Source organism: Vanellus vanellus, assembly GCF_965231255.1.
Source record: "Vanellus vanellus genome assembly, chromosome: 3".
NCBI classification, from domain to species: Eukaryota; Metazoa; Chordata; class Aves; order Charadriiformes; family Charadriidae; genus Vanellus; species Vanellus vanellus.
The window spans coordinates 38154474-38173470 of record NC_138907.1 but is presented as its reverse complement, the minus strand read 5'-3'; the positions used below and the strand labels follow the sequence as shown (position 1 = coordinate 38173470).

The 18997-nt window shown below is 38.2% G+C and overlaps 1 protein-coding gene across 1 annotated transcript in view; it reads right to left on the bottom strand.

The window, feature by feature from the left end:
• The window catches only part of STRN (striatin), a gene marked incomplete at its 5' end in the record, with an annotated part of 68684 nt that overhangs the window by 13170 nt on the left and 36517 nt on the right, over positions 1–18997 (bottom strand). Inside the window, 5 exons of the mRNA XM_082480205.1 lie at positions 5055–5191; positions 7871–8014; positions 10970–11080; positions 14899–15034; positions 16933–17068. Of these exons, the coding sequence (XP_082336331.1) occupies positions 5055–5191; positions 7871–8014; positions 10970–11080; positions 14899–15034; positions 16933–17068 (664 nt within the window). The remainder of the gene's footprint in view (positions 1–5054; positions 5192–7870; positions 8015–10969; positions 11081–14898; positions 15035–16932; positions 17069–18997) is intronic.

The following is an 18997-nucleotide window of genomic DNA, read 5'->3' as shown; positions in this document are numbered from 1 at the left end:
AAGGACAGGGCAGGACTGCAGTTAGCAGCTCTGGCAGATTTTCTGGGGATTGGCCAAGAAAGTCTCAGCAAAAAGGGTACAAGACATACAGAGTATTCACAGATATCTAAAGAGAAATTTCGTTGCCTCAACACAGGCATCTAATGCTGATTAGGTGACAGAGAGAACCCTGCCTGCCCTCCAGCTGCCATATCAGAAGCACAGGCTCTGTGTCACATCTGCAAAAGCCACACAGACACCTCAGATGGCCTAACAGTGCACGCCAGTTCTGGGAGGATAATATTCTCATAGAATCATTTAGGTTGAAAAACACCTTTAAGATCAAGTCCACCCATTAACCTAGCACTGCCAAGTCCACCACTAAACCATGTCCCTAAGCGCCACATCTACACGTCTTTTAAATACCTCCAGGGATGGTGACTCAACCACTTCCCTGGGCAGCCTGTTCCAATGCTTGACAACCCTTTCAGTGAAGAAATTTTTTTCTTAATATCCATTCTAAACCTCCCCTGGCGCAACTTGAGGCCGTTTCGTCTTGTCCTATGGCTTGCTACTTGGGAGAAGAGACCAACACCCTTGCTACAACCCCCTTTCAGGTAGCTGGAGAGAGCAAGGAGGTCTTCCCTCAGCCTTCTTTTCTCCAGGCTAAATGCCCCCGGTTCCCTCAGTGGCTCCTCATAAGACTTGTGCTCTAGACCCCTCACCAGCTTTGATGCCCTTCTCTGGATGAGCTCCAGCACCTCAATGTCTTTCTTGTAGTGAGGGGTCCAAAACTGAGCACAGTATTCAAGCTGTGGCCTCACCAGTGCCAAGTACAGGGGGACAATCACTTCCCTAGTCCTGCTGGCCACACTATTTCTAATACAAGCCAGATGCTATTGGTCTTCTTGGCCACCTGGGCACACTGCCAGTTCATATTCAGCCAGCTGTCAACCAACACCCCCAGGTCCTTTTCCGCTGGGCAGCTTTCCAGCCACCCTTCCCCAAGCCTGAAGCATTGCATGGGGTTATTGTGACCCATTCTCCATTAGCTTATTCATTGAAAGATGTCCTTCCAAAGGAGTTCCAAGGTGATTAGGCAAATGATCTGTACAGTAGGTGGGGAACTGGCTAACAGACGGCACCCAGAGGGTAGTGGTAAATAGCTCCTTTTCAACCTGGCAACCTGTTACAAGTGAGGTTTCCCAGGGATCGATAGTGGGCCCAACGCTACTTAATATCTTCATAAGTGATCTGGATGATGGGATCAAGTGTACCCTGACAAAGTTTGCCAATGATACCAAACTGAGTGGGGGAGTAGACACTTTGGAAGGGAGAGCCACCCTGCAGGAAGACCTGGATAGGCTGGAAGAGTGGGCTAATAAGAACCTTATGAAGTTCAACAAGCACAAATGTAAGGCCTTGCACCTGGGAAAACATAATCCAGGTGTGCTGCACAGACTGGGATCTACCTAGCTGGGGAGCAGCTCTATGGAAAGGGACCCAAGGGTCCTAGTGGACAATAAGATCAATATGAGTGAACAGTGAGCACACTGCAGCAAAGCAAGCCAACAGGATGCTGAGTTGCATCAACAAGGGCATCACCAACAGATACAAAGAAGTCATTATCGCACTCGACTCAGCACCTGTCAGGCCATACCTGGAATACTGTGCTCAGTTTTGCTCCCCACTATGCAAAAGAGATGTGGACAGGCCAGAGAGGGTCCAGAGGAGGGCCACCAAGATGATCAAAGGACTGGGAAGCCTGCCATATGAGGAAAGGCTGAGAGAATTGGGTCTGCTCAGCCTTGAGAAAAGAAGGCTTAGGAGACACCTTATCACCATGTTCCAGTATTTAAAGTATGGCTACAAAGAAGATAAATATTCCCTTTTTACAAGGAGTCACATGGAAAAGAAAAGGGGTAATGGGTACAAGTTACTCCTGGGGACCTTCTGACTGGACACAAGAGGAAAATTTTTCACAATGAGAACTATCAGCCATTGGAATAATCTCCCCAGGGCAGTGGTAGATTCCCCAACATTGGACACTTTAAAGATTCAACTAGGCAGGGTGTTGGGCCATCTTGTCTAGACTGTGCTTTTGCCAAGAAAGGTTGGATCAAATGATCCCTGAAGTCCCTTCCAACCTGGTATTCTATGATTCTACGATTAGCTTATAAATTGGGAAGTAGCTAGAGGGCAGTCCCAGAGAGCAGACCAGTGCCAGAGGTAGAAACAGAACCTTAGCCCTGATGCACCGCCTGCCTGGCTGTACCACCATCACTCCTCCTCACCCACCAATCTCTCACAAGCTGCGAGAGGCTGGGTTACTAACACAGCAACCAGCCTCATTTTCTCTCTCCCCACTAAAATACAACAGTAAGGTAATCTGAGACTTGAAAAGCAGTTTTGGGGGGGTAGGGAAAGACGTTCAACCCCAAAAATAGGACCCGATCTGGATTTGCCAGTAATAGTAATATCTGTGTCTGTACAGACAACTTGAAAACTCCAGAAACAGCAATGACATGCAAGTAGGATTATGGAAACTTCTCTTGTTCAAAGTTGCAGAAAATCAAGCAAGAGCCTACTGCAAAGTCCAAAACCTCCAAGCACACACACGATATTAAGTTTTATGATTTTGTAGTTCAGATACAGTAGTCAGTTTGTTATAATGTTATGAAGCTTCTTAATGTACCCAGATTGGGGGAGAAAAACAGAACCAACCAAAAGTGAACATTTGTTAAAACAACAATGTGTAAAAGAAGCAAAAAGAAAAGATAAACTTAAGAGAGTATTGGCTAGCAACCTGGGAAATTTCATCTTGTTAGATATTCTAAAAACTTACCCACAAAAGGAAAATTTTATTAAACCATGAAATGAGGTAGGCTAATACTGCCATGTTTTAGAAGAAAAGAATCCAGCAAAAGTGTCAGTGGGAAGCAAGGGACTGAAAACAGGAAAGTGTCTGCAACTCTTGAAAGCAAATAATCATAATGACTAATTCACATGAAATTTTTCAACTTCATTCTCCATATGATTCAAAATTGACACTTAAAAAACAACATACTAAGTTTCCACTAACACTACCTGATTGACATTTGGCAGCTGGAAGAGGGTATGAAGTAGTCCAAAATAAAAACAGATTATATTCGTTGTAAGTTAAACTTCCAGTGAAGTTTGAAATGGAAAAACTAGCCTTTCATTTTGCTTCAATAAAGAGCATGGTGACAAGAGCAAAGAGCCTTGTAAACAATATTTTTTTTTTAAAATTGTCAGCACTAGAAAAGATAAGAGGTGAGGTAAGCATGACTATGAATTCCTGATCACAGGACTTCATAAAGGCATTTAATAGGTGAGCAAACAGACGTTAATATCCTCAACCATGCAGAAAATGATAGGGTAGATAAAGAAATGCTAGATTCTATAAATGAAAGCTGTTCAGGATATGGAGACATGGACAAACACTATAGTTTATAAGGCCATTTGGAACAACGAAGTCAAGCAGTGAAAGCGTTACGCTCTTGCACAGATGGTTTAGGTTTGTCATGTCCTCTGAATTTAAAAATTCAGCATCAAAGTTTTAGGTGTAACTGTAAAAGAAATTAAATTTGTACACCATCTTACTCTTTTCTGTAGACAAAGTTAGGGAAGATCAGCAAAAAAAAATAAAAGCTGAGCCCAAAGTAGGAGATAATGCTAAAATACTGAATTTTAGCAGAGATGTTCTATATCATTGCAATCTTGATGATTCACAACATATCACATGCTCAGAAATTTGTTACAGTAGTAGAGCACATCTCTACAGTGTCACTCCCAAAACACGTGTAAACTTCTATTAACTACATAACTTACTGCTTTACAGGCACATACAAGGGCAGAACTTCAAAGAAGGACTTACAGGTTATTTCTGAAGTCTCAGATTTGATTTGTGATAGCAAAATCCCAAATGGTGATTATTAAAGTGTCAGATTTACTGAAGGGTATGATTCCTCCCCAGCACGCGATACTAAAAAATAATCTCTGAAATCCCTCAACCTTGGCAGAGCTGGACAATGCAACAGCAAGATTAATCTCAAGTTGACAGATCACAAAGGAGCAGATGATTAAAGTAGTATCTGAAGTATCTTTTTTCAAGAAATCAGAAATACAGACAAAAAATTGTGTATGACTACAAAGAAACAATTTTAAGATTTTTCATCAAAAGCGAAGGAAAAAGAAGCCATAGGGTAGACACAGAGCCACAGAAGTACTGGCCACAAGCGCCTCCTAAAAAGTCTCTGGTCCAGCTCCCCATTTGAAATGAGACTACTTCCCACACCAGGTAAAGCACGCCACAGCTCACTCCAGTCAAGTCTTGAACATTTCCCAGGACACGGATTCCACAGTTTCTCTGGGTAACTTGCTTCAGTACCACCTCCTATGTAACGCTTCTTCCCCTAATATCCAACTTGAACCTCCCAAGCCATAACTTGCTACCGTTTCCTCTTGTTTTAGCACCTGGCACTATGGAGAAGCTTGGCTCTGTCATCCTTGCAAGCATCCTTCCAATACCTGTAGGCTGCTATTCAAGCACCCCTTACCATCCTAACAACCGAACAAGACTAGTTCCCTCAACATCTCCTCGTCAGTCACATGCTACTGGACACTCTCCAGCTTCTCCACAACCCTCTTGAAGTGGAGGGGCCCAAACCTGCATACAGGTATGGCCTCACCAGCCTCATGGTAAAGGGACATTAACTTCCCTCAATCTGCTGGCCATGCTATTCCCAATTTTGCTCAGCATCACTAGAGTTACACGTATCCAGCTGTATCACTATCACTTATTACATTTACTTTCAACTTTCAATTATGTGAAGGACATGGCAGGCAAATTAGAGAAGGAGAGGGGCTTGCAGAGAGCTTGGAGGCTGCTGTGTATGGGGAGAACCAATCTGTCAGGTAAAAATTTGTGACATCCTCTGGCAGCATAATTTTAAACAGGAAAATGTTTTCTGCTGTGTCTACGCACACGTAACTTGCATCTGCCTTCAGCGAGCAAACAGTAGGACCCTGAGCTACCATTAATAAATACTTACATCATAAGTCAGTGAATCTGCCTCATTGGCTACTGTAAGGCCTGCCAGTTCTCCAAGACCCAGCTCATTTTCAAGGGCTTCATCTGTTCCCATAATAAAAGACTTCCCTGAAGAAGGAGGGAATGTTAAAGCTTCCACTGCAAGAAAACAAAACAAAAAGAAATCTTGAAACATGGCTTCATACAACATTGATTAATAAAAGTATATTTTCCACTTACATAATACTAAACATCTCTCAAGTAGCTGCAGACAAAAGACATAAAAGGTTGCACAAAAAATAGCCATTCTAAAGATAATCACTGCACTTACAAATAAACAGCATACTCTGAACATATTACTTACACTTGAGGTGTGAATGACTCAATAAGTTCAAGGAGCCACGGACAGGAAGAGCACACTACCATTCACCCACATATAATGCAAAAGTAACACAGAAAAACTCAGGCTCTTCCTCAACTCCGCCATAAGATATGCAAATAGGCTCTGGAGAAGTAGCAAAAATGTAGACAAGAATAGCTGGTAGGAGCAGCTGGACTATTCCTTCCTAACACTGTATCCACACACATCCAAAAGCACATCTGCAATCAAGCTGTCTACACGCACTCCAGTCTAGCAATACAACTGGAAGCTGAGAATTCATCACTACTTGTAAAATCAGTTTAACTTCCGAACAGGCGAGTCAGCACTGAATTTCAGGTTTTTACTAGCAGCATCCAAACTTACTAGTTTACAGCTGCTATAGCTTCTATAGGAGCTCCAGTCACTGTAACGTATACACAAATCCATAGGCAGATTCACTAGAAATGGGAAGATCAAAGGCTAAGAGGAATACAGTTCACACAGCTACATCACATAAGGCTCTGCATCAATTTGTACGACTTGAAAGAAGCTGTGCCTTTACCAACTTCCCTGTACAATAGCTCTCCAAGTCTATACCTCACAAAAGGGAGACTGAATAGATGAAAATGTGTTATCTTCTGGACACAAGAGACTTCACTCAATTTTATACACCTTTTGTCTCAAATTACAAGGGTTTTTCAGTAGATTACAATTTTTTTCCCTTTTAGCTCCATGGTAAATACAAGCCCTGGCAAATACTGTTGCTACCAGGGAGAGAGAAAAGGAAACACCATCTCATTCTCAGTGTCTTATTTAGTTTAACAGTACCAACACTAAGTTAAAATCAAGCAAACTACGGTTTACAATGAATAGCCTGCCTGTTCAGGCTGCTTCCCCCTCTTCTGAAGGCATCAGGTTCAGAGGCTATTCAATTCCCCTCCAGTCCACCCAGCATAAAGTAAGATAATCTTTTTATAGTCTTTCCTCTAGAGTGTCCTATTTGCTTTCTACGACTTCTTGCAATCCAATACAAGCCCTTCAAGCTCTGCCGTTTGACTAGGCCTCTTAGTTATTACCTTTTAATCACAAACTTCTCTTACCTTCTTCACCCTGAAGTCTGAACTATCATTCTCTTTGTCTCTCTTTTGAACTGTAATACTCCACTCAACACCCAATACATACAGGACAAATTTGAAAAGTTACTAAAATAAAAAAATTGTAAGCCAAAAATATCAATGAGTCTCAGATTTACAAAGAAATAACTACACAGCTATTAGTTTATAATACTGAACTCAGACTGATAACAATCAGCTGTCCTTTTCTGGTTTTGTGAGAGTCCATCCGAGTCTGAGTCTGAATTAAAAAACACATTCTTGAAAGGACATGAAAATAGAAATCTGCTAATATGGCTGTCAGTACATGTGAGAAAGGTTGGAAAGGAAACGTTCAACAAAAAATTCTTCCACTTCTCAACATGTTGCTAAGTTACCCCCTTCTTTCATAAAGAAAATCACCGAGTATGTAGGAAATAGAACTACCGAGATCTTTGGTAACTATGCCACATGCTGGGGCTTTTTATGCATCTTAATTATAACTTGGCCAACCTACTTTTTCACACTCACTGAAAAACTGCAAAGTGAGACCTGTGTTTTGCTCATTTTTCCAAAGACACATTTACCATTTAAATAAAGAGCACACGACATGATGTCTTACGAATTAATATAGGCTTATATATTTATTTTATTATGCTGCATATTGCAGCAATTCAAATGTTGAATCAAATACATGATTTAGCAACTTTCAGAGATAATATTAATGATGGTAACCACATGCCTTATTGCAAAGGTGTGTGGCTTTCCATACTTGGACTAGCTGCTACGAGTTTTTTTTTAATTTTTGGAACACATTATGGAAATTAACACACTGGCAAGCTGTAAGTTGTTCCGTATGATTCACTACACAATCACCACGTGCATTTAAAAGCTATGCCTAGCCTCCTGTGTTTACCTGCAGAGCCTCTACCTTTTCACTTTAAAAAAGAACACATACATATCTCTGTGTGTGTATATGTGTTTGTGTATATATATACACACATACAGTTAAAATTATGTTCATGGGGAGAAAAACAGATGCTCTGAAGTCTTTGAGAGTTCATGTTCCACACTTCACTGCCAGACTAGAGCACAAACAGAAGCAAGTGACTTAAGATCCTCATATTGCAAAGCCAACCAGTGGCAAATAAGTTTTTTCCATCATGTTGAAAGGTACTCAGCCACCTACTTTACCTCAGTAGGTGTCTTTGACCTTACTACCAGTGACCAGAGGGGAGGAATGCCATTTATTGTACTTAGATAGAACTCGTAATGATGAATCAGTATTTCTAAAGTGCTTGGAAAGTCTCGGAGAATAATCTTTAAGCAGAAGTAACTATAAACATCCACCCTTTACAAAAGTGGATGCACATTTTTAATACTTACCTTCATCTGTCCTGTTTATTTCGTGTTCAATGAGCCTTGAGCTACTGGGCCTAGAAGAAGGTGCAACAGACGGCTGTAATGAAGGGAGATCATCAACATCTCTCAGGTTTGCAAGCATATCTTGCAGCTTTGATCTGTTGGGCCCTAACCAGAAAAAAAAAACCAAAACATTAAATGGTTTATATGCATCGCTCATGATGGCACTAATTATAACAGCTATGCTACAGCAGCACATGCAACAATGGATCCTACCCTGCATTATAACATTACCACAGATAAACTAATGAGCACCTATTTTCAGCGGTAACTAATCAGCCAGCATGAAATGAATTTCTTGAAAAGAAAGTGATAGAAGCAACTGAGAATTGTGAACACTCATTTTACCCCACATTTATCAACTCATACTGCTACTTGCATGGGATGCTGAAGAATGCCTCCAACTGAGTCACACAGATTATTAGAATATTTACTTTTCCAAAACAATAGCTGACATTTTAAAATTTGTGCGTCAGGTACTTTGTGCAGCATATTCTTATGACAACATGATTATTTTAAATTTATTTGTGCAGTAGTGTAGTATCGTGAACTACATAATCCAAAAAGTTATACTTATATTAAAATATAAATGCAACTGGATTCACTGGCCTACTTCCTGAAGCTACATGTGGTGAAGACCCATGCCCTTCTTGACACTTACCTGTGCTTTGCTCCATCATTTTCCCACATCCCTGTTTTGACTGTTTTATATAGGATTGAGGCTGAAACATATCTTCGGTAGTTTTTCCTGTTGTAAGTTTAATTAAGAATGGGAAAATGTCTTACCCATAGTCCATTATGGTTTTTTCCTAGACCAGTAAATAATACAGCTATTTTTAAGCAGCTTTAACACAAAAGTGTACTCTAATATATGTATTCTCTCATAAAACCATTCTATGATTCTATTCTCTTATTACTTCACAGAAGTGTTTACTACAGCCTTGCAAAATCGTCAGTTTACTAATGCAGCTGCAAACTCTACTTTGTCCACCCTATAATGACAGATAATAAACTAAATTGTATTTAGCTTGTCTGTCACAACCATATTACCTGATTCGGGAAAACAGTAAGTAGGATTTTGCAAGATTGTTTTACTATAATATCTGATTTATAAAAACAATATTTTACTTAGTAGCAGTTCAGTGCCTAAACACCATTTATGATGAGATTAAAGTCATAGAAACAAACTTTGTACAATTTAATGTCAAGATATTTAGTCCCTTCTTTTTGCCCTGCACTTCCTTCCTCACATTCTTCTTCACTACCTGCAATATCATAAATAGCTGAAAACAGGCTGTGTTTCTTCCCGATTTGTCTGCACTGATGCCGTTCCAGTGACGGTTTGTCCATGGAAAGATGCTTAATTTCTGTACTGCAGTAAAACTTTTGGTCTCCCAAGATCAAACCAATCAAATCACTCTAGAAGGTACTGCAAATGTACTGAGCAGTAGTTACATTCATGAAGGAGCACTGGAACTCCAAGTGCTGCCTTACATCAGGAATTTTTCTCATAAATGTATAAAAGGTCCCAATAATATCTATGTCTACATTAATAATTAAATATTATGTTTTATTATCAAAAATCAAAAGCACTCAACAGCTGTTCAAGAATATAATTTCAACAGTTTGATTAAATTTCAGCTAAATTAACCCTACAACTACTTAGCCTGAACTACGTAGCACGTCTGTGTATTTTTAAAATAACAGACAAGTTACAAAACTCAATTTCACTTAAGTTGAATATTGGTATGCCCTCTCTATCTTAACTATAAAGAAATTTAGAATCAATGTTGTGCAACATGAACACTTCAGTTGGCCGGCTCAGCTTCCTGTCAGACTTCCAATTAATTTCCAGTAACTTAAATGATTCCAAAGATCACTTGAGAAATTTAAGTATGGTAATGATTTACTTTTTTTAATAAAAAAGAAAAAAAGGCATTTTAGTTTGTGCGTTTGATAGCATCGTTTCAGCAACATAACCAACTGCTGAGCAGCAGCTTATCACATTTAGTATCAATACAAAAAATAAGAAAACAGGTCAGCCTCAATGATGTGAGGATGTGACACCTTTTCCGTTCTTATGCATATCTCTTTGGAAGTGAGAATTTCCTTGGTATTCATAAGCATCTTCCCACAAAGGGAGAAACATCCTCAAATTTCTTACTGGGCTACATGCAATACTACTAATTTACATCGTTCACACATGAATTCTTAATATGGCTAGATGTTTGAAAAATAGCTGTGAATACAGTGTTTCATTTTAAACACTTCATCTGAGTTCAAAAAGTTTTAAGGTTTACTTAATAAAAAACATTGATTTCTACAAAACAGATCTGTATTTCAAGAAATGCAACAAAAATATAATACAGGGCTAGAAACTGTATTTCAGATACTGATCACAGTTTTTTGTTTGGATAAAAATACCCAACATTTTTAAAGGCTAGTCCCACAGGTTTGAAAGTCAATAAATAAATCCTGTGGTTTACAAATAAACTGATAGTCAGAGTTGCTTCCTATTTCGAGCCCTGCATAACAAATTATGATGACAGCATGACTTTCATGTTGTGAATGTTAAGTATAAACAGGGGTAGAAATTAACCTGTTTTCTCCCTCTGTCATCTAATAGGATACTCAAGACAGTTTCTGTTATGTAGTTTTGTGGGTTTTTTTAGTTTACATACCAGACTTTAACTCTTCCTGTGAAACTGGCATGTTTCCGGCTAAGAAAGGGTTCTGAAGTCTTCTGTATTAAAGTGTGAACTATTAAACCAATGCCTTTTACAATTTAAGTTTCTGAATAACAAAAGTATAATCCATGCTCAAAGCAAGAATTTTTAATTAATCCAACACCTGATTGGAAGAAGTGATATCTAATCCAACTACTTATCAGGTAACTTGATTGACTCATTAATTTCAACCCCTGAGAACTGGTGAACAGGAAAGCAGTCAGGAGCAGCAAAGTAAAAGAGTAAGTAATTTTAGGAAAACATTGAGAGAGAGATAGAATTAAGGGTGTGAAAGATGTGGGATTTATGATTTTAAGGTGCAATGTTTTCCACTTACTCTTCACCCCCTTTTTCCCCTTGCGCTCCTTTTTGTATTGTTCCTTGAGTTTGGTTATTACTCCCTGGTCGACATTCCAAGCTTCAGGCATGAGACACTGGTCTTCCTTTTCTAAACAAAGTGAAACAAATGAAACATCCTTTTTCAATAATGTCACCAAGTGATCTCTACTGAAGGAGGTAACAGCTGCTGTCAATGGCATTTGTCTTTTATTTTGAACAGACAGAAATAGCACCAAGCCTGTGAAAGCTGTAAAACTGCTACTCACATTCCACCTCTATTTGCTCAGAATTGTCTTAACAGAAAATTGACATGAAATTTCACATGCCTAATTTCTATAACCAAGCACATAGCTGTTCATAAATGTAAGCAATGTTTACTTTATAATAAATCAGGACATATTTTTCAGCTTTTTGTTTCCTCTATGGAAAGAATGATTATATCTAGAAACAGCAGCTATGTTACTGGTCAACATAACTTCACAACTAAGATGTTGCGTCACTGCATTTTCAAATTCTCATTTCATTGTCTTTGTGTTATGTTGTTATTTACACAAAGCAGCAGAACATTTAAATCATTTTGGAACATAGTATACAGGTCACCAACGTTTGAATAAAATCTAATTGAATAAAGCACTAAGGTCATGAAATTTCACAAGAAGTGGAAGGCCTGAGTTATTAGTCTTTGAAAAAATACACAAAACATTGTAACATGCCTAATGAAAAAAAAAATCCCCCCCCCCTCCTTTTTTTTTTCCTAAAACATCTCTCTCAAATTGCCTCCCCTGTGACATGATACAGAGAAGAATTATTCTTCCACCAGTACGTATTTGGAGTTTTTGAACAAAACGTGGTACGTGAGTTCAAATCTCCAAGTAATTTTTTCCATATATGGAAAGACTGCACTGAGGCAGCTTAGAAAAATAGTTTGCGAGAGGCAGAAGGTATTACAGCTTTTCTTCATATATTTATTTACATGACCATTACAGCTACAAAATTTTTTGAATTGCGTTACCTTTTTGCTTTGTTTTCCTTATTAAAATCTCAACCTTATTATTTAAATATTAATTCCTTTCAGACCAAGTTTGCTTTGTACATCAATAAACTATTCTAGACCTTTTAAAATACGAACAATAATAAACTTATCCTTAGACTAATACGCAAAAAGGGTATTAAATGTCTGTAGAGGACGCACAACACTATCAATCACAATCTGGAGGTGTCACTACGATTGGCCAGAAGATACAAAACAAGACATGGGTTATTATGGGGACTGACTTGTTAGAAATTAACTATGATCCTCCATCAACATCAAACCAAACAGGAGTCAGCAGCATACTCTTGCAGCAAACGCTATCAACTTTATCCTGGGCTGTATGAATCAGAACGTAGCCAGTAGGGTGAGGGAAGTGATTATTCCCTTCTGTTTGGCACTTGTGAGACCACACCTTGAGTACTGCATCCAGTATAATATTTCTTATACTGGAAAACCATGCAACTATAACGCAAAGTACTTGATGTAGTCCAGCGGAGCCACTCAGATGGTTAAGGCAGCTGGTGCAGATGAGCTACAAGGAAGGGCTGAGAGTACTGTGTGTGTTCAGCAATGGCAAAAGAGGCATCTAAGTGCTGCCTACAACTACCTAATGGGCAGGAGGAGAGAAGACAAAGACAGACTCTGCTCAGACTTGCACCACAGAAGGACAAAATACTTCTTATCATGAGGACGTTCAAATACCAGAATACTGCTCCTGAGAGTTAATGGGAACTCCTTTCTTGGAAGATATTCATAACTTGACAGGAAGAAGGCCAGCATAACGTGCTGCAAATGGACCTGAGCAGGAGGTAGGACTAGATGATTTCCTTTGAACCCTCCAGTCACAGTCCTATCTCATGAGTGACAGATTAATTAAAGACCCTAAGTCTTGAGGCATTAGTCTTTTTGCAGCAGCTATGAAAATAGAGAGGTATAAATAAGCTGAAGAGAGACTCTAAAAAAAGATCGTCTGTGGGCTATGTCATCTCCTCTTAATACATATGTCCAATTAAGTACCACAAATGATCAAAAATTGCATAAAGAACTCAAAAAAGGTATGAGAAAATCATGCTTGAGAGAAACAAGTACATACTCTTTCTGGGACCAGGCTATAAGTTTTAATCATGCTTTTCCTCCCCGGCTAGACAAGATTTTTTGCCCTCCTCCATCAAAAAGTTTAGATGGATTTATATTAGAATGTATTGTTGCCAGGAAAATACTTAATACATTAATTTTCTACAGACTGCCCCAGGATGCTTCCTGCATGTCCCACAGGTTCTGTTCCAACTTCAGAAGTGGATCCTGAACTACTACTGAGCAAGTGCTTTATAGTTTAAAAATTACTTGAACACTTCTAAGGAGCTTTCAAGCCAAACGGCTTCAATAGATTACTGTAACTGATCAGTAATGCTTGGGGTCCAAAACAAAGCAAGGCCTTCCCCTGTTTGCCTCAAACCTCACCACACTGGATCACTCCTCTACGCTACATTTAACAGTTTCACTTACATTAAACTAACATAAGTGATTCATAATGGCAGTTCCTTGAAGAAGCTTATTCTTACATACATTTACCATAAAAGACACAGGTTGTGAAACAAGTAATTGAAAAACACAAACATCTACAACTCAAAAAAACCCTTAATATTTCTAGAAAATGGAACTACTACTTTCCACGACAATTTCTTTTTCACGTTAGACTTTTGCTCATTTGTACTCAGCTGTCATCAATGAAAGTAAAAATAAACCAGAAGTGTGAATTTGAGAACAAAAAAGCTCCTGTTGGTACACTAACGTTTTGGTGACACAAGCAATAGCTACACTTATCAAGCACAAATGGGCAAAATTTTTTAATATTAAAGAGAAGCATCAGAACAACCTAATAAAAATATTTTCATAAAAAAGAGTAACATTTGTTTGGTAAACATAATACTGACTGCTGTATTTAACAATATTGAGATGCACCCTCTTAAGCAGAGAGGCTACACCACACTGAACAATAGTTTGGAGTCCAGCCATGAGCTGGACATGGCTTCAGTGAAATACAGCACCTCAGAGTGGTTACCTCATGTGAGAGCCTCAGCTACCATGGCTTAATTGGTCTGTCAAGGTGTCAGTTCCATTATAATGCTCAATTATTTCCCATTCATCTTCCATAGCTCCCTCTGTGTCTACTTATGTCTAAGACTTTCCAGAGCAGCTTAAGAAGGAAACAACTCCCCATCAAGATATTTAACCAGTTCTCTTCCTTCTTCCCTTCCCTATGCAGTGGGTTTATGTGGAATAATTATGTCAAGGTAAAGTAGATGCTGGCATTCTGTGTTGCAGAACATGAACCTCAAAGGACAGAGAACAGGTTGTGAAATGTTGCTCTATGACTGTGGGGCTTACAGATATATTCTTCTCATAAATTATAAAAGAAAATTTGAGCAACTGAATAGTTCATATTGCCCAAATTGCTAACACACAACAAGAGAACAGCTAATTCAGTCTTTATGACTCACATTACTCTCTGTATCAAAGTGGGACAAAGCAAAGATGACTAATTAACTTTCATGTTCACAATGGTAAAATACAGCTTTATCAGAGCCCTTCATTAGCATGGGTTACTGGAAAAACATGTTGAAATTCCACTCACAAAATTTAAATTCTATCTGCCTTCTTATTAAAGAAAAGGAAAAAAGACACCAACCAGAAGCATAAACCTTGAAGAATCCTTACATTAAAGCAGTATACAGAAAAATTAGAATATTATGTCAAGAGGACCTCAGTCTGCCAATTATTTACTGCAGGAATTATGAAAAGGTGCAGTGATCGTGACAGAGATCTCAATCAATCAATCACAATATATTCTTAGCGCAATGTTTTTTCTCCTGGTATATTCTACATTTCCTTACCCCAATCTGTTCCATCTCCAGAACTTCTCGATTCCCCATCACCTTCATCTGAGGTAACCAAAAAGTCAAACTCTTTCAAAGCTTCTTCTGTATCTCTGTCTTCACTGCTGTCAGATAGCACTCTTTTCCTTACAATCTGAAAGGTCAGGAAGGAGAGAAAAAAAGCTGAATTAAGTTACACGCACATCTTCATACCGAGCAGTACTGTCTTGTCTTCTATGCAAAATCCTAACAGGAAGTTCCAGAGGAAGCATAAAAATATACATTAATAAGCAAATTTGGAATAAGCAAATTTCTAAGTCAAAATGAAATCTGTCTTTAGATCTTTCTTCCTGTGTCCACCAATGATCAATCACTTGATAATGAATCTACACTGTTCTAGACAACTACTAATTTTTTTTTAATACCAGAAAAGGTACAAACTTTCTCTTAATACAGATTAAAAAAAAAAAAAAACAAACAAGTACACAAAACCCACAAACAAAAAACCCCAGAATGCTGTAGAAAGGACTTCAGGAAAACCAAACTCACTCTGCTTCTCTGAAAATAGCCTTTTCAATTCTCACCTCTGAAATCACTCTACGTGTGGATCAAAAGACAAGTCTAGAAAAAAAACCATACGAACAACTGACAAGAACTAATTTACTTAGATTTGGCAAAAATCATTCCACCCTGAATAATTCCTCAGATATTACTATTACTTAAACACAGTACTGCCATTTTAAACTATGTTTCCCTTTCAAATTCAAAAGCAAATTTCATTAAGAAAAATTACCAAATTTTGGTAAAAGAAAAAATACATGCTTTAATGAAGGACCTCATTGTATGCTTTCTGCAGTAATTTTACTTTACCCTCACCAATCAAAACGTACTAGATGCTTTACAGTTATTTGAGTAATAGGCGAGCTGATGCCATGTTACATGAAATTTGTAGCATAAATTTTACTTCTACAGAAAAGTTACATTCAATGCAATATTTTTACTTGGAACCTTGCTAAGAGTCAGTCTGAAAAGACTTCAATACATAGGCCAACATCCCATAGTTCATGAGGATGAATCACTGTTTCCTCTAAATACCACGAACTAATTTCAAAACCTGAAACAATTCTAAACTTCAAGCTTCATTCCTTTGGCAGGCTTACTGAACATACTGTATTACAGATGATTTTACAGAAGAATCTCAGACATTAGTTCACAGCCCATGGATGACAGGAACAAGTTAATAAAGATCCTCTTTCTTTAAAAACTCTTTAAATGGGTTTTCAAGTGTTCATTCTTAAAACTGATCACAGAAACAATCACATCCATCATAACACTCTTATCTGCTTCAATTGTTAGGAAACACAACTCACTGAATAAATATCAATTTTGAAAAGAAGAGGGTAAAATTGAATACTGATTTTACGTATCTATTTTATGCAATCATATGACCAAATCACATATCAAAGTATAGATCATGAGGGAGTTTCAGGCATTTAACTGAACAAACAAAAAAGTTTATTAACCACGTTAGAGTTTTTCCAGTTATACTTTTTCTTCCTTCCACAAGCTACTTGAAGAGAAATGTGGTATTTCAGTTCTGTACCCTACAAGTATAAATTCCTGCAAGTCATTTTAAATATCAATAGGTTTATATAAATATTCAAGAACAACGCATTTTTGACATGCAACATTAGAAACAAAACCTTCAAACTAAGCTAAAAATTGTAAAAAAAGGGCATCTGCTACCTTAAAAACTGTATCCAATATATATAAAATACACTAGGCAGTATGGAATAGTAGCAAGAATTCAAAAAATTTTAATCTGCCACTTCAAACATTAAAGCAATAATGATGGCAAAGCTTAACTTAAATGCACAAACTCAGAAATGCATAGATAATTCCTCTTATGCACACATGCTTGGACAGACCATCATAAAGATGCACTAATGATTTGCACGTGTACATACATAGTCGTATACTTTGCATATAGGCATCTCATTAATCTCACTTTTTCTGTTCTTCGTAACTTTTTCAATTATTTTTTCCACTCACTGTTGCGGTATCAATGATTGTTTTCTCTCTTCCTTCAATATCTTCTTCATCTTCTTCATCACTGAAGTCTGCAGCTGCATTTTCAAGAAACTTGAAGGTCTCTAGCAGAGAGGCAGAGTCAGTCAATTCAGGTTTCCTAAACAACAACAACAACCACCATCATGAGTCAAAAGAAACCATAACAAAGTCACTTTTACAATTACCAGTCTGTTTTGTTTTAGGATGGCCAACAACACGAGACTAAAATAAGCCTACAGGTATAAATGGACTATAACAGGTAAAAATATTTGTGGATTAAAACCTAAACGTTATCCATAAACTATCTTATTAGAACCAACAATTCTTCTTCATCCAGCTGCAATTACCAGGCCAGGCACTTCAATTTTTTATTTGAAAAGCATTTTAAAGCAACGTTCATCTGATATGTGCCCAAAAGCAACATCTATACTGATAATACCATCATGGAAAGGCTCAGCAACAAGGACATGAGTTACAGCTACTAAATTTGCCTCCCACATGTATATCAGGGTACAGGAAAACTCTGCTGCTGTTCCACACCTTGCTGGGAAACATCAAACTTTAGATCTATCATTCATTAACTTTTAAGACATGGTAAATTTGCCACTATAAAACAATATAATGGGAAAATATCATTGATGACTAAATGACATTCACGTAGATGTTAACATTAAACAAATAAGGAAATGGATGAAGATTGGGTAAAATTACAACTGCACTGGCACAAATTCCGGCAGTGCCTCAGAACAGGAAGCATAAGGGTTGTCGTAATAACAGCTGAAGAGGAAGAATCCAAGAAGCAGGACTGTAACCATTATTAAAACTCTGATGAAAGTACAATTAAAGAAATCCTAAAATTAACAACAGGTACCATGTTTTCCATGCAGAAGACGCACTTCTCTATCAATCCCTCAAAGATAAAGTGGTGAAACAAAAATTATTCTGCTTGAATTGCAATGATTACTTCCAGTAAAACCTTGTACATACTTTATGTGACTTTACAGCAGTAAAGACAAGCTTTATTGTTTTCTTACCTTTAATCAGTAGTCTGTTTTTCATAGTTCATCACTAAATGCACGTCATCTTGATTTTCACAACCACTGAAACCAAAGAAGTCTCTCTCTCTTTTCAGAATTGTAGCTCTAAATTGTCTTGTACAGTCACCTTTACTACCAGCAAGTGCCTTGCTAATGCTAAATTTTGCTTCTGCCATGACCCTTCTTAAAAGGTTCAATCAACTGACAAGCCTATTTAGTAAGGCTTTCTAAACTCCCTGCAGTGTAAACACCTGATTATCCATCCATCACCCACTTATTCCGGTGTTTCTTCATAACACTTTTCAAAGGTTTATTACAGGAAACATCCAAGGGCAAAAGCTGTGATGTGATATAAGGCTTGATAAGCAGCACACTTACTTCTTTATGCAGTCTCTGCTCAAGCAGATCTATGCTTATATGACAACAATTAGCAGGAGTGGCTTCTTCATAGCCCCAATATGTCTGCATCTCATTAAGACAAGTTGCTACTCCACCTTTTTTTCATTTATTCATCTTTACAGCCCAAAATACCAATAAAGATTTCATTTGCCATTAGAAATACATAGAATCATAGAATGGTTTAGGTTGGAAGGGACCTTAAAGATCATCTAGTTCCAACCCCCCTGCCATGGGCAGGGACACCTCCCACTAGACCAGGTGGCTCAAAGCCCCATCCAGCCTGGCCTTGAACACTTCCAGGGATGGGGCCTCAGCAACTTCACTGGGCAACCTGTTCCAGTGCCTCACCACCCTCACAGTGAAAAAGTTCTTCCAATCTAAATCTACCCTCTTTCAGTTTGAAGCCATTACCCTTCGTCCTATCACCACATGCCCTTGTAAAAAGTCCCTCTCCAACTTTCTTGTAGGCCCCCTCCAGACACTAAAAGGCTGCAATAAGGTCTCCCTGGAGTCTTCTCTTCTCCAGGCTGAACAACCCCAACCTTCTCAGCCTGTCTACATACACAGCAGCATACAATACCATGATATACAGTATGTTTTCATGGCCACTA